General features: G+C 39.3%; 2 protein-coding genes across 3 annotated transcripts in view; one reads left to right on the top strand and one right to left on the bottom strand.

Moving 5' to 3' along the window:
* The window catches only part of si:cabz01101003.1 (ubiquitin carboxyl-terminal hydrolase CYLD), a 110,656-nt gene extending 98,540 nt beyond the window's left edge, over positions 1-12,116 (top strand). The window contains exon 18 of the mRNA XM_051922293.1: positions 11,695-12,116. The gene's annotated coding sequence lies outside the window, so the exon portion shown is untranslated. The remainder of the gene's footprint in view (positions 1-11,694) is intronic.
* LOC114645773 (uncharacterized) overlaps positions 1,942-21,431 on the bottom strand; it is a 28,728-nt gene continuing 9,238 nt past the window's right edge. Inside the window, exons 3-10 of one of the 2 annotated variants that reach the window (XM_051922292.1) lie at positions 14,742-16,421; positions 14,510-14,649; positions 14,218-14,422; positions 11,709-11,813; positions 4,836-5,029; positions 4,620-4,764; positions 3,892-4,525; positions 1,942-2,234 (exon numbers count right to left, since the gene is read on the bottom strand). In XM_051922292.1, coding sequence (XP_051778252.1) covers positions 3,909-4,525; positions 4,620-4,764; positions 4,836-5,029; positions 11,709-11,813; positions 14,218-14,422; positions 14,510-14,649; positions 14,742-16,421 — 3,086 coding nt within the window. In that variant the 3' untranslated portion in view covers positions 1,942-2,234; positions 3,892-3,908. Of the gene's footprint in view, positions 4,526-4,619; positions 4,765-4,835; positions 5,030-11,708; positions 11,814-14,217; positions 14,423-14,509; positions 14,650-14,741; positions 16,422-21,431 lie in introns of both variants that reach the window. The other variant, XM_051922291.1, reaches the window with a different exon arrangement.

Here is a 21,431-nt window from a genome sequence, read left to right on the forward strand (position 1 = left end):
TTCGAGTTTCTCCGACACTCTGTCACTCAGTCAATTTCCTTTTGTTGTTTATACCACTGTTTAAACCAACAAATAGTACGTTTTTCTTTGCCTCCATTTGGTATTCGCTGAAATTCTTATATTTTTCCTCATACTTTTGCCATTGCCCTTTCACAGAAGGCTGAGCTTAAGGGCTATTTATATTGATTTGCATATTCAAAGAGGTGTAATTCTGGGAGGAGTTGGGGCGGGACAGCAGGCGCGTGCACGTGCGTTACTTTTCACACTGAGCAGGATTGATGTAGAGGAAGAACGTGGAAGTTTGCGTATGCACGGATTCCTGCATCTGGATTTTTTTGTGTGTAAGCACATTTTGGCTTTTGTGCTTACGTCATGTTATAGTGCAAATTCTACGCACAGCATATGCATGAGGCCCAGGAGTCTACAATATTGAACTTTTTACAATATTCTAATTTTCTGAACTACTGATCTTTGGGTTTTCATTAGCTATAAGCCATGAGCAGCAAAATGAAAAGAAACAAATACTTGAAATATATCACTCTGTGTGTAATGAATCTTATGAGTTTCACTTCTTGAATTGAATTACTGAAATAAATTAACTTTGATGATATTCTAATTTATTGAGTTGCACCTGTACATCTGTAAAGCAACATCTGTTTGTTCTTTAGGCAAAAGTTTGTTTTTTAAAACACAGAACTGAAATTTGTCAGGTTTGTGACAGCTGTGTCAGAGCAAGTTGCAAGAAATGCTACCGTGTGATCGATCAGCAGAGAAGCAGCACCATACCGGTGATGGTGGTTAGTATGCTCGCCTTTCACACAGATGATCGCGGTCAAGTTCCTCCCCAATACATTAGCACTTCCCTCACTATTTTTATCAGGGGCTTGTCGTCACTCTTGAGTGGTGTCTCTTAGACTAGGGAAGGTTGCCAGTTCGAATCCCATAAACACCAGAAGTGACTACTCCGTTGGGCCCTTGACCTGCAATTGCTCCATCCTGGGTATGATGTTAACCAGCATCCTGTCCTGCAATCAGGTCCTCCAACTTGAAGGGAAAACTCAGTAGCTGGTGGCAGGTTTGGCGCTCCAGCCACTCTAATAAACCACACACTGTCCCAGTATGGCGCAGTGGTGTCACACGTTGCATGGCTGCACTGGGGTCCCAATCTGTGTGGTGGGTGCAGCAACATGCTGTAATCAGTTGTGTGCTCCCAACGTCCTCTCTTATTCTCAGTGGAGTCATTAATTGCAGTTTGAAGTTCTTTGCACCAGAAAGAAAAATCTACAATACTGTATGAAAAAAAAAAAAAAAAAAAAAAAAACATTTGTAGGGAATAAAGCGCGTCATTTATCATGTGCAGTTACCTTGTACCTCTCCACTTTCTTACCCAGGTAACATTAGCTAGTAAGTAAATACATGTATGCCGTGGTCAGTCTGTCTCTGCTTGAGGTAAAACTCGCGACAAAAAAAATGCAAAATAAATTGTTCCAGTTTTCACATATTGGTCCTTAAACATTTAAAAGGGTGCCCAACTGCATTTCTGTTCCACTTCTGCTCTGCACTTTCAATGGTTCCAAGAGGTCAAATATAAAATGCCCTCTGCCTATGTCAGCCTTGTGTGATTTACCTTCTGTCGTCTTCCCACCGCTTTCTAAAGTTTCAGTAATGAGCTAACCTGCCACCCGATATTTGTTTCAGTCTTTTCTGCTGTGCATTTACCATAGCGATATGAAAGTCTGCATTTTATGTGATCATAAGGCAGCCCTTCTCTAGACCCTCTCTTATCCAGAGCAGGGCTGTGAGAAAGCAGTAACCTATCCCAGCAAGCAATGGGCACAAACCCATCACAGAGTGGGTGACAGTCATGTGCTTGCCAAAAAAAAAAAAACAAATAAAACCATACATTCATCAGTCTGTTAAAAACTGTCAGAGTAGTGGATGTGCATAAAAATGAATGTTTATTTATACAGCAAACAGCATTAATAAGTATAATAAAATAGCATTTAGCCACACTCGGCCATCCTGCCATTTCCTATATGGAACTACTGTATGTACATCATGTGTTCGGCCAGCGTTTCTGCCAGCCTGGTAGAGTCAGTCTGCTGAACAGAATCCTGAAAAATCTATGGCGGAGCAGAAACCCCTCTAAACTCCATTTTGGCCATGTCCGTTGTATCCCAGTGGACGACTTTCCACACTCTAAACATCCCATGGTTGACATAATGAAATTGGAACTGAAAAACAACACATTTGAAAAGACGGTCACATGAAAATGTGTGTCCAGACAGTCACAATAACATCTATTCAAGATTGACCGCAACGCCTTTCACAAACAAGGCACTTCAGTCAAACTCATTTTTGTTTCCATCATGAAAAGAAAATTCACAGACTGTGTCACTATGAATTGCGGCATGAGCTGGACAGCATTATAAAGGTGACAACTGGGTGATGCATGCCATAGGTGTACAGTTGACATCCCGACTCGTGCACTGGCCTCTCTTCTAAACTGTGGCCCTAATCTTTTGGCTCGAGTTATGCATCTTTTTTTTATTCACCTCAGATTATTAGTTAGGATCTGAGACATTTGAAAATTATTCCCCTCAGGCAGTTTCTGTCATCTTGTGGTGATGTCATAATTAATATGCATTTTTTGGTTGAGTGTAATAGGAATATAACAAGGTGCCAACACTTTATCAACATGGCACAAAGATAGCTCAGCAGGTCTTTCAAAAATGAAAGTCAAAATGTTTCTACTTTGCAAAGGTTAATAGACATCTGGCCACATCAAGAGGGGGGTTTATATTTCATTGACAGGATTATTTGGAACATTCCTGGGACAGTATGTCATCCTCCCACCTAGAAGGTGTCCTGGAGGATAGGAACTAGAAGGCAGCAATGAGAAGAGAGAGAGACTTTGAAAGACTGAGGCCCACTGGACAGGCAATGGCACCTGAGGGAGCTCCTAGTGCGGAGCCTTACTCCTCTGAGGTGGGCTTAGATGACCTAGAAATGTTCCTCAGGGGCACCTGAAGTCAGGTATGGAGAAGAGGCAAGTACTCGCCTGACAATGAGGTAGAAGAGGATGCACCAGTGGCATACAGTGAACTTAGAAAGTATTCAGGACCCCATCCAATGTATTTCTCTCCATCCAACCTGACAGAGCCTGAGAGGATCTGCAGAAAAGGAGGACAGAAAAATCTCCAAATCCAGGTGTACAAAGCTTGTCGTGTCAAACCCCAGAAGACTTCAGTCTGGAAAATACTACCAAAGGGACTTCAATGAAGTACTCAGTAAGCAGTCTGAACGTGTCATTGTGATAGTTCAGTTCTTTATTTTTAATAAATCTGCAAAAGCTTCTAAAATCCTGCTTTGTCATTTCTGGGGTATTGAGTGTTGCTCGATATGTGGGGAAAAATTAACTTAAATGATTTTAATGCAAAGATGCAACACCACAAAATGTGTTAAAAAAAAGAAGGGGTCTGAATACATTCACATTTACTTATATGTCTGATCCCTTTATCCAAGGCGACTTACTGGTTACGTTTCTTTTGGTTTTCCAATTTGGGCAAAGGCAGGTCAAGTGACTTGCTCAGGGTCTCACCATGTGGGTAGTAGGATTTGAACAGGAGGAGAAAGGTAGTTAGTATGGCTTATTGTTTGTCATTTCAAACTCTTGTGTGTATTCCTGCACTCTTCTTCTTCTCTTAAAGCCCTTTTCCCTGCAATACACCCTTACTTAGCTTCATTTTCTGGTGTCTGAGTGTCATTCTGAGTTTGGGGTCTTCTTAAGAGCACCAATCACAATAAAGATATAAAACTTTGGCCAGAATATGTGATCTTTGACAGCACGCTGGTAAGTGTAAACTATACAAAACTGCACAAGAATAATACCTGCTATGCCTTCTGTTTTATCGCTCTGTTACCTCGTTGTTCTCCTGGTTCAGTGTGCAGCTGGTCTCATTCTTTGAACTGTTGTAGTGGTGAATGATGTTTCGTGTAAGAAATACTTGCATGGATGGAGTCATACCGTTCATAAAGTTGTTGTTCTTCCTCATACTTGCAAACAACTGCTCCACTGTGTCACTCCTTACCCAACCAGCTAGCTGTGGAATCAAATCTGACTTTCTAAGGACATCTCTTGGATCTTTGGTGTTGCCTTCATGAAAGGTGTTATAGAGTACATAATGCTCCGATGATCCCGTTAGGGGATGGCAATCTGGATCTTCTTCTGCCTTCTTACCCATAAGCCAGGGCAGGTCTACAGTCAGTTCACCCTTCTCTGCCTTTTCAACATTTTCTGGTAGAGGGCTGAGCAGTTGTCCCTCATGAGGGCTAAATGGCAAAGAATTACATTCCCTTAGGTTCGTATGAGTTGCCAGGCCTCCAGCAAATTCATAAATGGACACATTTGGTATGTGCTTCCATGACAGCAAGAGATCTGCAAAATCTCTTGGAGACTCTGCTCTGATGTTACGTTTAATAGAGTACACCACTCCACAGGGGCATGTGATTACTGCCCAACCACCTAATCAAAGAAAATATGCAAGGAGATGTTAACTTAACCAGGGAGACTTCTAACCCAGTCCCTCTATCAACATAGTAAACTGACAGGAAATTACCAGAGGCTCCCCAGACTTTCTCAAATATCTTGTCAAATAAGGATCTTGACTTCATCATCTGCTCTCTGAGCCTCAGAAGAAGGTCCATCCTAGAGCCCTTTGGGTCCACACCACATTGTTCGCATAGATGCCTCACTTCTTCCACCTGAATTTTATAATATAGAGGTTTTTTTGTATATTCATACTGCTTTATAAAATATTAAAAATATAAGTTACCTTCAGATTCAGAAGTTCGTCAGCAAGCCTGTCCTCTGTCATTTCTGGGCCTATTACCTCCGAAGCCAGAGTGCTTGTACTAAGCTTGGCATGTTCTGTATTTAGGACAAGGTCGTCTTTCCTGGTGTAGAAACCAATCCAAGGGGCCCAAAAATCATAACTTGGAGGGACAATGAAAGGGTTCTTTTGAAAACCTATACATAAAAACCAAAACACTAAATTATTAGCAAATTATTAAAAACCAAAACCCTGCACACAATATTGTTTTCAGTTTATGGAAGAACAATTAGTTTGCAGTACATTTGAATTTATTTTGCCTTTTGTACAGTTTCACTCCTTTCTTTCAGATAGTTACATATTATTGTTTTTTCCACTTTTGATTTTGAATTGAAGACGGGACTCTTAACCAGTGAATGATGAGGTAAGGCAGATCTTCAATTCAAAAGCACAGTATTGTGGGAATGTCTTTCTGGTTTATGATACTGTATATGCCGATTTTTCCAGAATCAACTATTAATAATATTTTAGTAAAAATATTGCACATTTTGAGCATATGACTGGATAAAGGACATATGAACTATGTGACATAAATAACGTGTGATTTTTTTTCCCCCCTATTATTCCATGTATATTTTTCATATCATTTGCTAGTTTAGAGCACTAGTCACTATTAGATTCTATTATATCATAAGTTTCTTTTCTCTTGTTCTGCATGAAAACATGAGATTAAAAATTCTGTCAGCCATCATTACAAACTACTGAACATGGTGTAAGTAACATAATAAAAATATAAGTTTTGGCTGGAGTATTTCATCAATTTAAAACAAGAAATTTTGTTTTTAAAGGAATACTTGACCCAGAAATTAATCTTTTTTATTTAACCTTACTTAGCCAGTTTTGTGCTAAGAAAAAATGGTTCTCTCATATTTCCATGCAGAAAAAAAATGATAAAACTCCTAATACAATGGAGGTCAGAGGGTACCACCAATGCTAAAAACCGCACACAAAAAAATAAATGTCCATGAAAAATATCAATTTACTCGAGTCACATAATCCACCCATCAGGAGCAGCGCATTGAAATGAGAATGAGCATTTGAACTGAAGACTGACCTTTCTGCCCACCCCATTGATTGGGCACCAGTCCTGCCAGGTCATTCATTGGCATGGTATTAACAAGGCAGACTATGGTCTGAGAAATGCGTACAACTAGAGATTATAAGTTTAAGAAAGGTTATTGAAGAAATGATTTGGTAGAAAATGTGCCTGGTATTTGGGTATATCTGAGATACTTCAACAAAAAGGAGAACAATTCACCACTGCAGTTCCATAACAGCCCACAAAAACCTGAAAGCCCAGGATTTGTGGCTTAACAACCTAAGAATAAGTGGAGAGGTAGGCCTTCAGTTCTGAAGCTTGTTTCTGTTTTAACATACCTTCTGCCATACACAAGCGCATTTTCTAGAAGCGGCTTATTTAACAATATTTTAGCCAAAATACACGCATTCAACAAAGGCTCCTTCTCGTTTCAATGCACTTGTTATTAACTGTGGTTAACAAGATGAATTTACAGAAATGTTTTACCAAAATGTATCTATCTGGGATGTTGTGAGCATGTGATCTGGATACTTGTGACAAGAGCAATCTGAGATTTTTTTCATGATCGTTTTTGTTTGCTATTGTTTAGCACTGATCTCTATTGACATCCATTGTATCAGGAATTTTATGACCTCTTTACTCCATGAAAATATGAAATTAACTATGTTTCTTGGTCGCCACTATTTACGGCACAGGATAAGCAACAGTCAAAAATAAGTACATTTTTAGGTGGCACATTCCTTTTAAGAGAAGCAATTCTAATAATAATATTAATAATATATAATATATATATATATATATATATTAATAATATATAATTCTAATAATTCTAATACATTAAAAAAAATACTGGGTCTGTTCTTACAGTTTAAAATGGGGTCAAACATGAAAACAAAAGCCTTAAAATATACTCAGTATTTATTTTCAAGCCAGAAATCTTCTTAAATATCACGCCACATCCTGAGATGCACACATTGTAAAACTTTTTTTTTTTTTTTTAATTGCCATTTAAATATGTAGCCCTTCAATGTGTTTAAGAAGCATTTGAAGACTCTTTAGTTTGGTGAATTTCTGTCTAACTGCTGTTAGACTTTTTAACCTAGGAATCGTTAAATCACTTGAATTTTATTCTGAGCGATTCACTTGTAGAGATCAATGTTGTAATTATTGGAATACTGGAGTTGAAATTGGTAAAAATGTACTGACTGATTAAATGTAAATTGTAATATAATGTGCTAAAATTTCCCATTTCACATACTGTATACTGCTTCAATTAAACTTTTCTTTTCAGGGTACATTTTACTTTACATTTGAAGGCTGATTTTTGCAAATTTCAAAATATTACATACAGTATTTTCGGTAGGGGCAGCGCTGCTGCCTCGCAGTAAGGAGACCTGGGTTCGCTTCCTGGGTCCTCCCTGCGTGGAGTTTGCATGTTCTCCCCGTCTCTGCGTGGGTTTCCTCCAGGAGTCCAAAGACATGCAGGTTAGGTGCATTGGAAATTCTAAATTGTCCCTAGTGTGTGCTTGGTGTGTGTTTGGGTGTCCTGCGGTGGGTTGGCACCCTGCCCGGGGATTTGTTCCTGCCTTGCGCCCTGTGCTGGCTGGGATTGGCTCCAGCAGACACCCATGACCCTGTGTTAGGATATAACAGGTTGGAAGATGACCGACTGACATATTTTTGGTAGTTTAATCCCCATGCACAAATTCACAATGGCAAAAAGATTTTTAAGTTGGCAGTTTTTGAGCCCTTACAAATAATAATTCCCATCTGTTATGATTGTATCAGCGCATTATAGAAAGTGATGGTGAAAAACTATGTGATGCAAAAATCTGTGGATTTCCTAGTTCTGAAAAGAAACGCAGTGGTTTCATCCAAAAGTGTTTGGAGCTGTACTAGGAAATGGTGAAATGTCTTGTGTTTCATACATAGTAAATACATTGAGTCTAATTACAAATAAACAAGTCACAGACTACTGTAAGTCAGTGGTACCATAAATTGAGGAGTCGGAGTAGAAGGAGTTTGTGTACCGACTCCACAGCCCTGCCTGTAACATGTGTTCCCAAACAGTCCCCCAGACTGATGTTTATCCCATTATATTGACCTCTTTTGTAAGGTGTTTTAGTTAAAAGTGTCTGCTAAGCAAGTAAATGTAAATGTAAAGGATGTCCAGCTAGGCTCTTCACCTCTTAGCTGGTCTCCATTCAACCTTTCACCCCAGGGTTGTGTTTTTCTGTAGCTCATTTCTTGAATGCTGCAGTTGACCTTGTCACTTTTCAAGTGATTGGAAGGCTTAAAGTAACACTGCTCTATGGTAGGATTTAGATGAACAAGCTGGACACCAGTTTGGAATCACCAATTCACTTACTGTATTTCTTTAGGGCTATGGAAGGAAATCTCATGCTAGGTCAATGAGAACAGAAACACTGGTCATACACAAGATTCAAACCCAGGATGATAGATCTGTGAAGCAGCAGCAGCGTTACCGTACCTACCTACATAACAGCTACTCGTCTACACAATATTCAGTTGGCTAGTAAATGAGTTTGGAACTGCAGTAAGCTTCAGAAATGGGTAATCGATCAGTGACACTTTTTCTTTTTTCCTCTGAGTCATCCTTGGATAAGCGAGTCCCACAAACAAATAGAACAGCTTTCTTTAGGTCTTCAGTTGCCATGTTCACATCTTACCTAAGGGGGTGCAAGCCATAACTTCAAGCACGGTTAGCAGCAAAGGAGGGGGACACCCTATCTAGACAAGTCAACATGAATTCTTAATAACATATTTACATGCATCTATACTAGGGGTGTCAAATTAGCCAAAACATAAGGTTCAATTATTCAAATTAGAAATACAGAAATATTTGAATATATTTAAACTTTGGGTAATGATCTTGGGTGTTAATGTACGTTTGTACTTTTATACTTTATTATAGTAATGACAGAAATGGTTGCAATATTAAAACAAAAGCCAGCCCATGTAAGCATAAAAATCAGGGCGCATGTAGGCAATCATTGATTAAACATAGGAGCCATTAAAATCCCATGCAGATACACAGACACACTGCACAGAGGTCTTGTCATGAGTCCAGTAGTAACACATAGCATACAGGCTTAAGCATATTTGTGGCAGATTAAATTTAATGTCAGTAAATGTAAAGTATTACACATAGGTCTGAATACACAATGGGCGGTCGGAAAATCGAGAGTACACCTTATGAGAAGGATTTAGGAGTCATAGTGGACTCTAAGCTATCGACTTTCCGACAGTGTTCAGAAGCCATTAAGAAGGCTAACAGAATGTCAGGTTATAAAGCACCCTGATGTGTGGAGTACAAGTCACAGGAGGTTCTGCTCGTCCTTTATAACGCACTGGTGAGGCCTTATCTGGAGTACTGTGTGCAGTTTTGGTCTCCATGCTACAAAAAGGACAAAGCAGCACTAGAAAAGGTCCAGAGAAGAGCGACTAGGCTGATTCCACGGCTACAGGGGTTGAATTATGAGGAAAGATTAAAAGGGCTGAGCCTTTACAGCTTAAGCAAAAGAAGATTAAGAGGTGACATGATTGAAGTGTTTAAAATTATGAAGGGAATTAGTCCAGTGGATCGAGACTGTGACTTTAAAATGAGTTCAAGTTGGAAACTTGTTAAGGGTAAATTTTGCACAAACATTAGGAAGTTTTACTTTATGCAAAGAACAATAGACACTTGGAATAAGCTACCAAGAAGTGTGGTAGACAGTAAGACTTTAGGGACTTTCAAAACTCGACTTGATGTTATTTTAGAAGAATTAAGTGCAAAGGATTGGCAAGCTTTGTTGGGCTGAATGGCCTATTCTCATCAAGATTGTTCCAATGTTCTAACAGGGTGAAGAAGTTCTTGTTAGGATAGCAAGCCATATAAAAAAAAGAAACCTTGTAAGCCATGTGCACTGGCACCATGCTTCCTTATATATTTTAACTATTTTGTTTACTTTCAGCGAGTTTGCAAAGCACAAAGCTCTTTTGACTTGTGCACTGGTGAATTGATACTGTCACCTTCAAATGAAGGTCCTTCACAAAGACAAGATTCTCTGTGCGTGCAAAGTGATCACAAAGAAAGTAGAACTGGACACACCTAGCACAGCTTGTAATGCACATATTAAACCCAGACAAAATCACCCATGACTGCCTAAACACACTAAACACTGTCATAATTTAAATTTTTCCTCAGATTGGCAGCTTTTTGGTACTTGAGCACCTTTCATTTCTCTTTTTATATAAATTGAGGCACAGCGAGTCTATTCTATGTCTCGCAAGTAAAGTAACTGAATGTATAAAATGTTGCATTATAATGATCTACATGTTTAGTCCCCCCAATATTTATTTATTTAGCAGAAGTATTTTTCACAGCAACTTTCAAATCCTGTACAATGAGTTTCAATGTTTACCTGGAAACTACCAAGTTAAATGATAAAGAGAAACCTTTTAAAGTAAATCAGAAGAGTTGTACGATGTAGTTAGTTAAAAGAAACTAAAACAAAATACAGTAAAAAACACAGCTGGTGCAAAGTAGACAAAGTGTGCAGACAGACATCTTGGGAAGTTTGTTGCATAGAGCGCCTTCCAAGTGCTGCATCAAGGAATGTAAGTCAAGATCATGTTAAATGGAATCTTCTTCCTCTTTTGCAAAAATATAATAAAGCTGGCCTTATTATTTTTAATTATTCCTTATTGTTTTAGGCATTATGGATCAAACCAGGAGGTCCCGTGAGGCAGGAGCTCTACACAACACAAAAAAACAATTTTCTGATGAAAATAGTAATTTTAAGGCGTTAAAATAAATTTTGATTTTCCAAACACACACACACAGTGCCCTGTGGTGGGCTGGCACCCTCCCCGGGATTTGTTCCTGCCTTGCGCCCTGTGCTGGCTGGGATTGGCTCCAGCAGACCCCCATGACCCTGGGTTAGGATATAGCGGGTTGGACAATGACTGACTGACACACACCATGCCAAAATCAAGTTTTCTTGATGTTTTGAAAATAGTAGATTTAGAATCTGAACTTAACTTGATAGCCAATTTTTGACTCGATCGCCAAATTTCCATTTATGTGGAAACAAAATGAACTAAATAAAAATTAGTGTTTGCCAAAAAGTGTGAGGTTTTGGGACAGCATTTTCAAATAATTTTAGTAGAATGGTAATATGGTGTTAAACGGTATCAAACACATCTCTAGGGTTATTATTATCATATGTACAGAGTACTTGCATATTCCATACGCTAATCAACATGTTGCCACTCTCCAATGTCTTAATTGGCAAGTATACAATCATTGCACATGCGTGGATTCACGCGGTTTTATTTTGTTATTTACATGGTCACTATGAACAGGAATATCCGTATACCTCATGAAAAATAATGCCAAGGATCTGTAATAAAATGTATTACTCCTAATTTCTTTTTGTTGTCATAAACAAACCTCAGATCATACCACCTCTTAAGCACACTTCTGAGATCAAAAACCTTGTGCTTAAAAATGGATATATTTGGTAAGTTTTAAGGATTTTGTTTTTATATTTGTACTGTAGCCCCATAAGGGCACTTCTAAACCACAAGAACAAACTTGGTGTTTATTAAAATCATAATAAAAATGGCTCACTTAAGAACATAATTTCCCATGGAAAATTAACATGTACCATGATTCTGAAAAAAAATAATGACATGAAAATATCTAACTTATCCTTTAATAGTTTAACAGGGCTATGTACTGTCTCTTTTAAACAGGATACAAGACTCACCTTCTAAAAAGCCAAGGCTTACAATCTCCCTGGTAACTGCATCCCAGAATTGCTCAATATTGACTTTGCCATTGTAATCTGAAGATGGGGCTTTTATTTCACACACTATGGAATAGAAGGAAAAATTAATAAAATAAAAAAAAAAATCACAAATTTTACAATCAAGGTACAAAACATGAGTGCTCTGGGTCATCTGGAACTCTCTGGTTAACCTTTGAGCTCCCTGAAAGCTTGAAAATCAAAATTGTGCAACCCCTGAAAACATTTTTGAAAAGTGTATTAATGGTGTTCCAATTACTCAGTGCATACTAGTGAATTTACAAGAAGGTGTTGTAGCAGTCCACTCTTCAGAGTAAGCATCAAGTGCTCCTCACTGCAGAACTGAAAATGCAAGGGGTGAAGTTGTACTTCTATAAGAACATAAGAAAACTGACAAAAAAAGGAGACTATTCAGTCCATTACACCAGTTTATTTACCTAAATGCTAAGCTGACCCAATATCTCATCCAGATACTTCATCCAACCCCCTCCTGTGTCCCCACTCGTGAAGTGGAGTCAAACCAAAAAAATTCATGGGATGCCTTTACATGAATCCTGGCATACTTGCTGGGATAAACAAAGGATTCATACCCAGCCAGGAGGCCATAATGGAAGGAGCAAGAGTACAAGGCCATGGGGAGCAGCTCATTCCCCTATAAAACAGGTGGTAGTGTTCCTGGATCACTTTAAGACACCTACAGGGTGGCACGGGAATTGGAGTCCTGAGACGCAGTCCTATCGGGGTCTTTGGGAACTGCTAGAGAACGTGCCAGGGGAGGACTGGCCTGGTTTGTGTACAATCCAGTAACGCTCCAGAAGACTGAAACAGGAAGCCAGAAACAGTTTTCGGATTGACTTTTAAAGAAATCCTGCTGCCACACTTGAACGAGTCAGAGTCGGGAGTCAGCAGGCAACACTCATTTGGAGGAAGGAAGGAGGAAGATTTGGTTTGGTTTGTTAATGTTGCATGGTCTTTAAGAAGGGTGACTTTTGTGATAGTGTCACAGATAAATATCTATTCTTTTATCCCAGAAGTGTGTTGGGCAATACTGTGTCTGTGGTTTGGGCTCGGGGCACCCTGTGGTGGTTATAATATACATCCCAGACAAGATACTTCCTTGTACCACCTAACTGAGGTAAAGGGTTTGTTGTTGACATCATCTGGTTCAGTAATGAATCTAGTAGGTGAAGGTGGACCATATTCCATCCCCTGAACTTTTGATTCTGCAGCAAGGACTTTCTTGCAAGTGTTTTACAGACTGAGCAGGGCCAGATGCTTAAGTGCACAGCCGGTCTTAGGGCGAAGCGAACGAAGCGACCACTTTGGGCCCTCAGCTGGAGGGGGCCCACTGCGCCCAAGGTTTTTTTTTTTCCTGTGATGCGACGCTGCTGCGGAAGGCCCAATGGAGCAACAGACTCCTTCACTCCAACCTCTATTACTAATTTTTTTATATATATAATTCACAGGCAACATATTTCATCACCTAATTACTCCACGTGGACATCTCCACTCGGCACTCCAATCTTCATTACGGTTACGGTTGTCAGTGTCAAATGGAAATCGTCAAAAAGTGATGGTTGTAGATGCCGGGAAAATGCATTTCTGCAGCTCAGAATGCAGGAAATCGCTTGGCGGCCGGGGCTCTGCCCCGGACCCCCTAACTGCAGGGGTCGGGGCCATCGGTGTCACTTTGCTTAGGGCCCAAGATTGTCTAGGGCCGGCTCTGTTAAGTGTATGAAGGCTGCCTGGCAATAATGAAAAGTGCTTCTTTTGTGATAAATTGGTTAATGCCTTGCTTGGCATTACCTTAATCTGCATGATAAAACAGCAATTTTAGGATTGCGCGCACAGTGTCTGTCATACTTGAGATTATTTATTTTTTTGCTTAGTTTATTCTCTACACCATTTTCAGTTTCTCCCATTCCCATCAGCTTTTTACATGGGTGTGGTCGTACTGTTTTGCTGTTGCCATGGCCTTGGCCCAGTTAGGAAACACATACTGCGTTATCACCTCCTAGCCATTAAAGATGTTAGTCAATACATTACTGTCAGCATCCTAGTTTGAAGATATTCTAAACAAATCTCTGCTTGTGTTTATTTTGATTGGTTTGGCAACAACTTTTTTTTCTGATTTAAAAAGAATTAAAAAAAAAAACTACATTTTGAACAAAGTTCAGGGTTAGAGGCCAAAGGGTGCTCATCTCCTGGTCCTTTTTTAACCAGCTTTTTCAAAACACAATAGCCTAAGTGTATACTGTATGCATCATGAAAAGCGGCTGTTCTGCATTATACTGATCAGAAGTACAAGTTGGCTTATGTTCACAGACTGTGTATTCATGTATGTGATTCATCTACCTATGACATGCACATGCAATTTATTGGCATTCCACAAAAATCATTTATTAGACCATGTTGTATTTAGTCCACAGTACAAGTGACAGATTATGCAGCCAATGTCATATAGACTTACCAGGCATGTTAAAGACCCCTTTTTTATGAAAGTCCATGATGGCAACTGCAGGGCAATAGCCACAGGTGACACAAAAGTACAAGTAGTCCAAACTGGTTAAGGCTTCAAAGTGAAGATAAGCCTGAAGCACCTCTTCTTTACTTGGGAAACAAGCATTTGCTGTTGCCTCTAGTGCTTCAATCACATGAGAAACAGCTGTGTGCATCTACAGAAAAAAAATAAAGTTTTAGGTCAAACACTGCTCAAAAACACTTATAAACTGCAAACTGTTTGAACCTTTGAAGGTTCATACCTGGAGAGAATTCCGAAGAACAAGGCACAAATGCAAAGTAATGATGAGACGATCGTTAAAATTATGAAGGCCACTCTTCCACTCCTGGTAACGGTACGTCATCCCACATTTGTAGCATGTCCTAAAGTATGTGGAAACACCTGAAAGCAGAGCAAATGTATAAAAAGGTTAAGTGTCTGAATTTACAAACTAGTTTCAAAGTACGCAGAATAAAGAGTGCAGGTTTGCATACCTTCTGTGACACCTGTATATGCTAATACTTTGGCTTTTGAAGTAATCAGCATAGGATCACTCAGAATTTGAAAATCAGGACACTCTGTGCAAATAGTCTCCTCTGGAATCAAAACCTTTGGAATGCCACTGTAACGACTGCTAGCGTTAACAACACTTTGTGGGAGAGATGCAGGGAGAGACTTCTCTTTTAAAAGATACTGGATCATTCTTTCTACTCCAGCATAATCTGGTGGATAGATGGTCCTCTCTAACTCTTCATGGTCCTCTTCATCTAAGGAATCGGTTGAGAGCTGTGGGAAAGTGTCCATCACAGTGTCACTTTCTGTGCCCATCACATTCTCAAAAAGTTGTTTGTTAGTTTGAAAGAGGTGCCACTTAGAGATTGTTTTATGAATGCATGACCTCTGTGTCTTGTTACATGGGCAGGACCAAGTGTTTGTCTTGGTGTCATATGATACAATGACCCTTCCCAACCTGCTGTAGGAGGAGACCTTTGGCTCAAACACTGATATGTATTTATTAGCTAAAGGTGCTCCAATGGTCAACTCCACAGAAAGTGGCGCAGCACGGGCAATAGCCATCTCTTTCCTTCGTAAACAAATGTTTTTCTTTTCATCTCCAAACCATTTCAACTGTACCATCTGGTTCAGAACCTCTTCTTTCAGGAAAATTTGGTCCTCAACACTGAAGGTGCAAAAAGTTAAAGATTTAATGTGGTTGCACTCAAAAGGCACGAAGCCATCTCTCATAGAAAGCTCTTCATGTGTATTGCACTGATTCATTTCACAGATAACTGAATGGTTTGTCCCCCATGTTTTTTTCTGTACATGAATAGGTGTAGCCGGACTAAAAAATGATTTTTCCACAGCATAGATTCCATTTAGACGGTCAATGCATTGGCTTTTCAGATGTTTTCGTGCGGTTATGTTCTCTCTAATGTCCATGTGCTTTCGTCCAAGGTGGGTTCTCAAATTCTTTTTATTAATTACCATCCCACAATGTATGCACTTTACTCTTATCTGCTTCTGAACTTGCACTTTCACTCTAGGTGGGATTAAGACTGCTGGTGATGGATCATTTGATGGTGAAGGAGATGGAGGTAATGAAGAAGCACATGGTGGCGGAGGTGAAGGCGAGGATTTCAATAAAAGGGGTAATGCAGGTCCAACTGGAGATGGGGACCGAGGTGAGGATTTCAATGAAGGAAGAAATGCAAGTCCAACTGGCGATGGAGATCGAGGCGAGGATTTCAAAGTAGAAAGCAATGCAGGTCCGGCTGGTGATGAAGGTCGAGGAGACGTTTTCAATGCAGGAAGTAATGCAGGTCCGGATTGTGATGGAGGTCGAGGTGTGCATGACTGTAAAGGAGGTAGTAAAGGGCTGGCTGGAGATGGAGGTGGAGACACGTGTACCTGAGAGGAAGATAAAGCAGGTCCAGCTGATGATGGAGTGGAAGGTGTTAATGCTGGCAACAAGGTTTGTGCAGGGTCTGTTGATAAACGCTGGATTATGCATATTGGTGGGCGGTGTACTGCTTGACTGGCTGAGGACTGAAAAGGTCTGCATTTCGAAATGTGACTTATAAGTTGTACCCTCCTGATCACAGTAGCTGAACAGTAGCAGCAATGAAAATGTGCTGTTTTCCGGCAGTCCAAGTTACATTTTACAATAACATAATCTGAAAATGAAGAAAGAACATTAGTGAGATTGACCTTAAAAAATACTGTTAACTATGTTATCAAACAACTAGGGTGGAGTGGCATTGTACTGGCTATGTCCAATAATTTGGAAAGCTCTGAGGCTAGTAACATTGCTGGTTCGAATCCTGTAAACGTGAGAAATGACTCCACTCCACTGGGCCCTTGAGCTTAGATGTCAATCCAAAAATTATAAAACTAATTTTCTAACTTCCTGTTGGAATGTAGCAAGCACTTATGTATGTTATATGGAGACTACTCAAACAGGTAGCAGATTCTAGAGGCATCAGCTAACTACAAGGGATTACCCAGGACAGGCGATGTGGACCTCCCTATGTGTGCTGCCCCATGGACAACTAGGAAGGCACTGGCAACACATTTATCTAGCTACCGCTGGCTTTTAGTTTCAGGATTAACCAGATACTTCCTGATAAGCTGCATTTCAAGTACAAACTTTGAGGGGTTTTTTTCCCTAATTTCCCACACAATGGTGTCTATAAAACCTTCATATCAGATGCTCTTCTTATCAAGGAGCCTGTGCTTTATCTTAAAAGGAAAGTCTGTATCTGATGACAAAAAGTCAATTCCTGGAATGCCTGCTTACTTCCTTCTGCCTGTGGGATGACAGGCAACAAGCAACTGATAAGTAGAACGCTGCCTGGAAATATTCAAAGTAAATATAACCCTTCACATTCACACAGTGGCACACAAATGTTTTAATCTGGTAGGCACCTGATTGTTAATAAGGGGCACCCAATAACCTAATAAATAGGGCAATTAAAAAAAAAAGTTATTTTAAAGTAAACATTGTATGCTTTCCAAGGAATTAATGAAAATTAAATAAAACTTTTTACACAAAACCACCAAGAAAAACAATCAGGCTATGTACTACCGCCTGATTACAGTAAATGAAATTATAAAACTGATAACAGCGAAATAAAAAATGTCTGTTTTCACGCAAAACCACCAAGAAAAACAATCAGGCTATATACTACCGCCTAACTAGAGTAATTGAAATTATAAAAATGATAATAACGAAATAAAAAAATGACTGGTGTACAAAGCAAGCAACTGAATGTAATTTACCATATGTGTCACATTAAAAATATTAAAGTAGACAATGGAATGGAACTGGAAATGATCAAATGGTTATTTCAGGCTGAGAAGTAGTGGAAGTATTATTTTGGGAAAAAAACTATTGCTTCTTCCATGCTCTGCATGAATACATAATGTTTAGACAATATGCAAGATGCAACATGAATATTCCACAGCAAGCAGTTGGATGTTAGCCTGTACAACACATGGAGTATTCAATTAATATGGAGGTACCAGATACAGTGGAACCTCGGTTCATGAACGTCTCGGTACACATACAAATTGGTTTACGACCAAAAAGTTCGCCAAACTTTTGCCTCGGTTCATGACCACACACTCGGTATATGAACAAGCCAGTTTCCCTTTCGGTTTGTGCGTGCCGATGATTTCCACACGTGTTGCATTGTTCTTGGTCAGACGTGCATGCTTTCGCTGTGAACTCTTTGTGCTCTATTTCATTTCCCCTCTGGTTTGTACGCGCCGATTACTGCATTTAAGCACGTGTTCAGCCTCTCCCTGTTCATTGTTCTCAGTCAGACGTGCGTGCTTTACCTGTGAACTCTTTGTGCTCTACAGTATTTTGTGTGCTTTTGCAGTTAACTATGGCTTCTAAGCAAGTGAAGAGTGGTGAGAAGAAAGTTTTGCAGAAAATTGAAATCGAAATAAAGAAAGAAATTATTGAAAAGTATGACCGTGGCGTTCGTGTTACTGATCTCGCCACCGAGTACAAGAAGTCAAAATCTACGATTTCGACTATTCTAAAGCAGAAAGAATCTATTACAGCAGCTGATGTTGCAAAAGGAGTTACAGTGTTAACCAGGCAGAGGCCTCAAGTGCTGGAAGAGGTGTTGCTAGTGTGGCTGAATGAGAAGCAACTTGCAGGGGATAGCGTAAGCGAGGCGATGTTATGCGAGAAAGCCAGGAAGATTCATGGCGATTTGTTGCAAAACTATCCTTCTAGGAGTGGCGAAAGTGAGGAATTTAAAGCCAGTAGAGGATGGTTTGAAAAGTTTTGCAAGAGAAGTGGCATTCATAGTGTGGTAAGGCACAGAGAGGCTGCTAGTTCAGACGCTGAAGCTGCAAAAGAATTCGTGAAAAATTTCACAAAATTAGTGGAGGACGAAGGCTACATCCCGCAACAAGTCTTCAACTGCGACGAGACTGGATTGTTCTCCACCCAGTTCCTCCTCACTTCATGCCAGAACTCAACTCATGCAAGGTTAGTTTTCTTGGTGGTTCATGGTTAGTTTTTGTATTACAGATTTTTCAAATGTTCATTTTTCGGTTCGTAGCGTAAATTGTTGCAATGTTACTTTTCTCATTTTTCAAATGTTCATTTTTTTCCCTGTGCTTAAAACTCGTTAAAAAAAAGTGTTTACAGCAAGTGGTTTGTAGCGTGATTTGTTGCAATGTTACTTTTCTTGGTGGTTTATTAAATTACAGATTTTTCAAATGTTCCTTTTTTTCCCGTGTTTAAAAAACTCATTTATAAAAAAAAAAAAAAAAAAAAAGTGTTTACAGTGATCGGGTTGTAAGGCTATTAGCGTGAACTCCTGCAATGTTACTTTCTTGTTTGCTTGTGGTTGGTTTTTAAATAAAGTCCGGATTTGTTCAAATGTTCCTTTTTCCCCCCCCTGTGCTTAAAACTCATTTAAAAAAAAAAAAAAGTGTTTACAGCGATCGGGTCGTAAGGCTATAGCACAAACTATTGCAATGTTAGTTTTCTCTGTTGTTCAAGGTTTTCTCAGTGTTATTAAATGTTTTTACATTTAGTTTACTATTACAATGTGCTTTCTATGGTGTAATTAACTCTATTTGTGCTTAAAAATCTTTAAAAAATATATATATATTTACATACAGTTCGTATGGTCTGGAACGGATTAATTGTATTTACATACAATCCTATGGGGGAAATTGCTTCAGTTCACAACCAAATCAGTTTACAACCAGAGTTTTGGAACGAATTATGGTCGTGAACCGAGGTTCCACTGTATACTTACGCAGTAAAACTCATGTAATGGAATACAATTCTGTCTAAATGTATTGGAAGGGCAAAGCCAATTTATGGGTTTTTGCTATACACTGAATAAATTTATTTTTGTGATCAAAAATATGAGAGTTCATCATCTCAGCTTTCATTTCCTAGTATTGACATCTGTTTTAAACAACATAGAAGATAGTACCTTCTGTAGCAAGCCACTGAATTTTTGTAGCTGAGCAAAAGTGTTGGAACATGCGACTGGCAGCTGTCTGTTGTTACCAAATGAGTCCTGTTAGACTGATCACTTAAACAATAAATAGCTTTGAATGAGAACCCTTGGGTTTCACCTGTGAAGACTGAATTTGTTGTTAAAAAGGATACACCATCATGAAGACCTATGGAATAAAAGCAAGCCATTTAGAAGCTGAAAAAAAATCAATCAGAGGAACTACACAAACATTGTACTGGCTATTTCCAATAATTTGGAAAGTTCTGAAAAAGAAAGAAACCACTGGTGCACTGAGCAACACACATCAAACAGGGGTCTGTTTCCTGAAAACGATCAGTGTTAGTGAATTTAAAAATAAAAAAAAAGTTGAGATAACAAACAACGTACAGTCATGTGAAAAAGTAAGTACACCCCAAGAAAACTTGAGACTTTTTCAGCATATTTGAGGAGGCAAACATTGGATCTTCCTACAAAAAGTGCCAACAGATAAAGGTGATATACTTGAATAAAAACATAAGGAAAAATTGCCTTTTCAATATTTTATTAAACAAAAAATATCAATAGATGTAATGGTCTACTGGGGAAAAACTAAGTACACCCTTGGCTTCAGAAGCTGGCATAGCCCTCTTAAGAAGATACGACTTCTTGTAGGCATTTTGCATAACTGTCTACCACTCCCCGACACTGACTCAATGAAATCTTTGACAACTCCGCCATTACAAAATTCCTTCAGTTGCAAGATGTTTGTGGGTTTTCCTGTGTGTACTGCTCATTTCAAGTCCACTCACAACATTTCAAAGGGACTGAAATTAGGGTTTTGACTTGGCCAGTCCATAACCCTGCATTTCTTATTTTTGAGCCAATTCTTGCTGGATTGTCTGGTGTGCATTATTGTGTTGAAAGCCCCATTTCTGGTTCAGCTTCAACATTTGGACAGAGGGCCTCATGTTCTCATCAAACACTATTAGATATCTGAGTTGAGAGTGAGTGCAAGCTGCCTAGGCTCTGAAGCAACAAAGCAGCCCCAAACCATAACATTTCCACCAACATGCTACACTGTCGGTATGAGATTCTTCTCCTGAAATGCTGTCTTTGGTTTGTACCAAACAAGTACTCTGTTACTGAGTCCAAACAGTTGTATCTTTCATTCATCTGTCCACATCAATGTTCCAGAGTGCCAGCCTTTGTCTATTTGTTCAATGGCAAACTGCAGTCTTGCTCTAATGTTCTTTCTGGACAGCACAGACTTTTTCCTGGTACACATCACATACAGGTCAAATTTGTGCAAAAAATTACCTGCAGATCCCACAATTAAATTTTGGGTCACTCGGAGACATTCTTTAGTATTAAACAGTCAGCACTTGTTCTGTATTTGCTGGGCCAGGCAGTTTGAAATCTTTGCCTCCTGTAAATTATTCTTCCTTATAGTGGAATGATTGATTTCAAATAAGCTGGTGATTCTAAATTCCTTGCCAGGCTCATAGGCATCCACAACCTTCTTTCTGAGAGTCTTGGAGAGCTCTTTAGATCTTGGCATGATGACACCACACATGTCAATATCAAAGGGAACATCAGACCCTTGAGACATTCAGTTTAAATAAGACATGGTCCACCTGCATACTCCCTGAGGAGGTTCTACTCATTGGCTCCTAATCTGGAATACCCGATTCTAATTTTATGGATTTG

Source organism: Erpetoichthys calabaricus, chromosome 2 (genome assembly GCF_900747795.2).
Source record: "Erpetoichthys calabaricus chromosome 2, fErpCal1.3, whole genome shotgun sequence".
Taxonomy (NCBI): domain Eukaryota; kingdom Metazoa; phylum Chordata; class Cladistia; order Polypteriformes; family Polypteridae; genus Erpetoichthys; species Erpetoichthys calabaricus.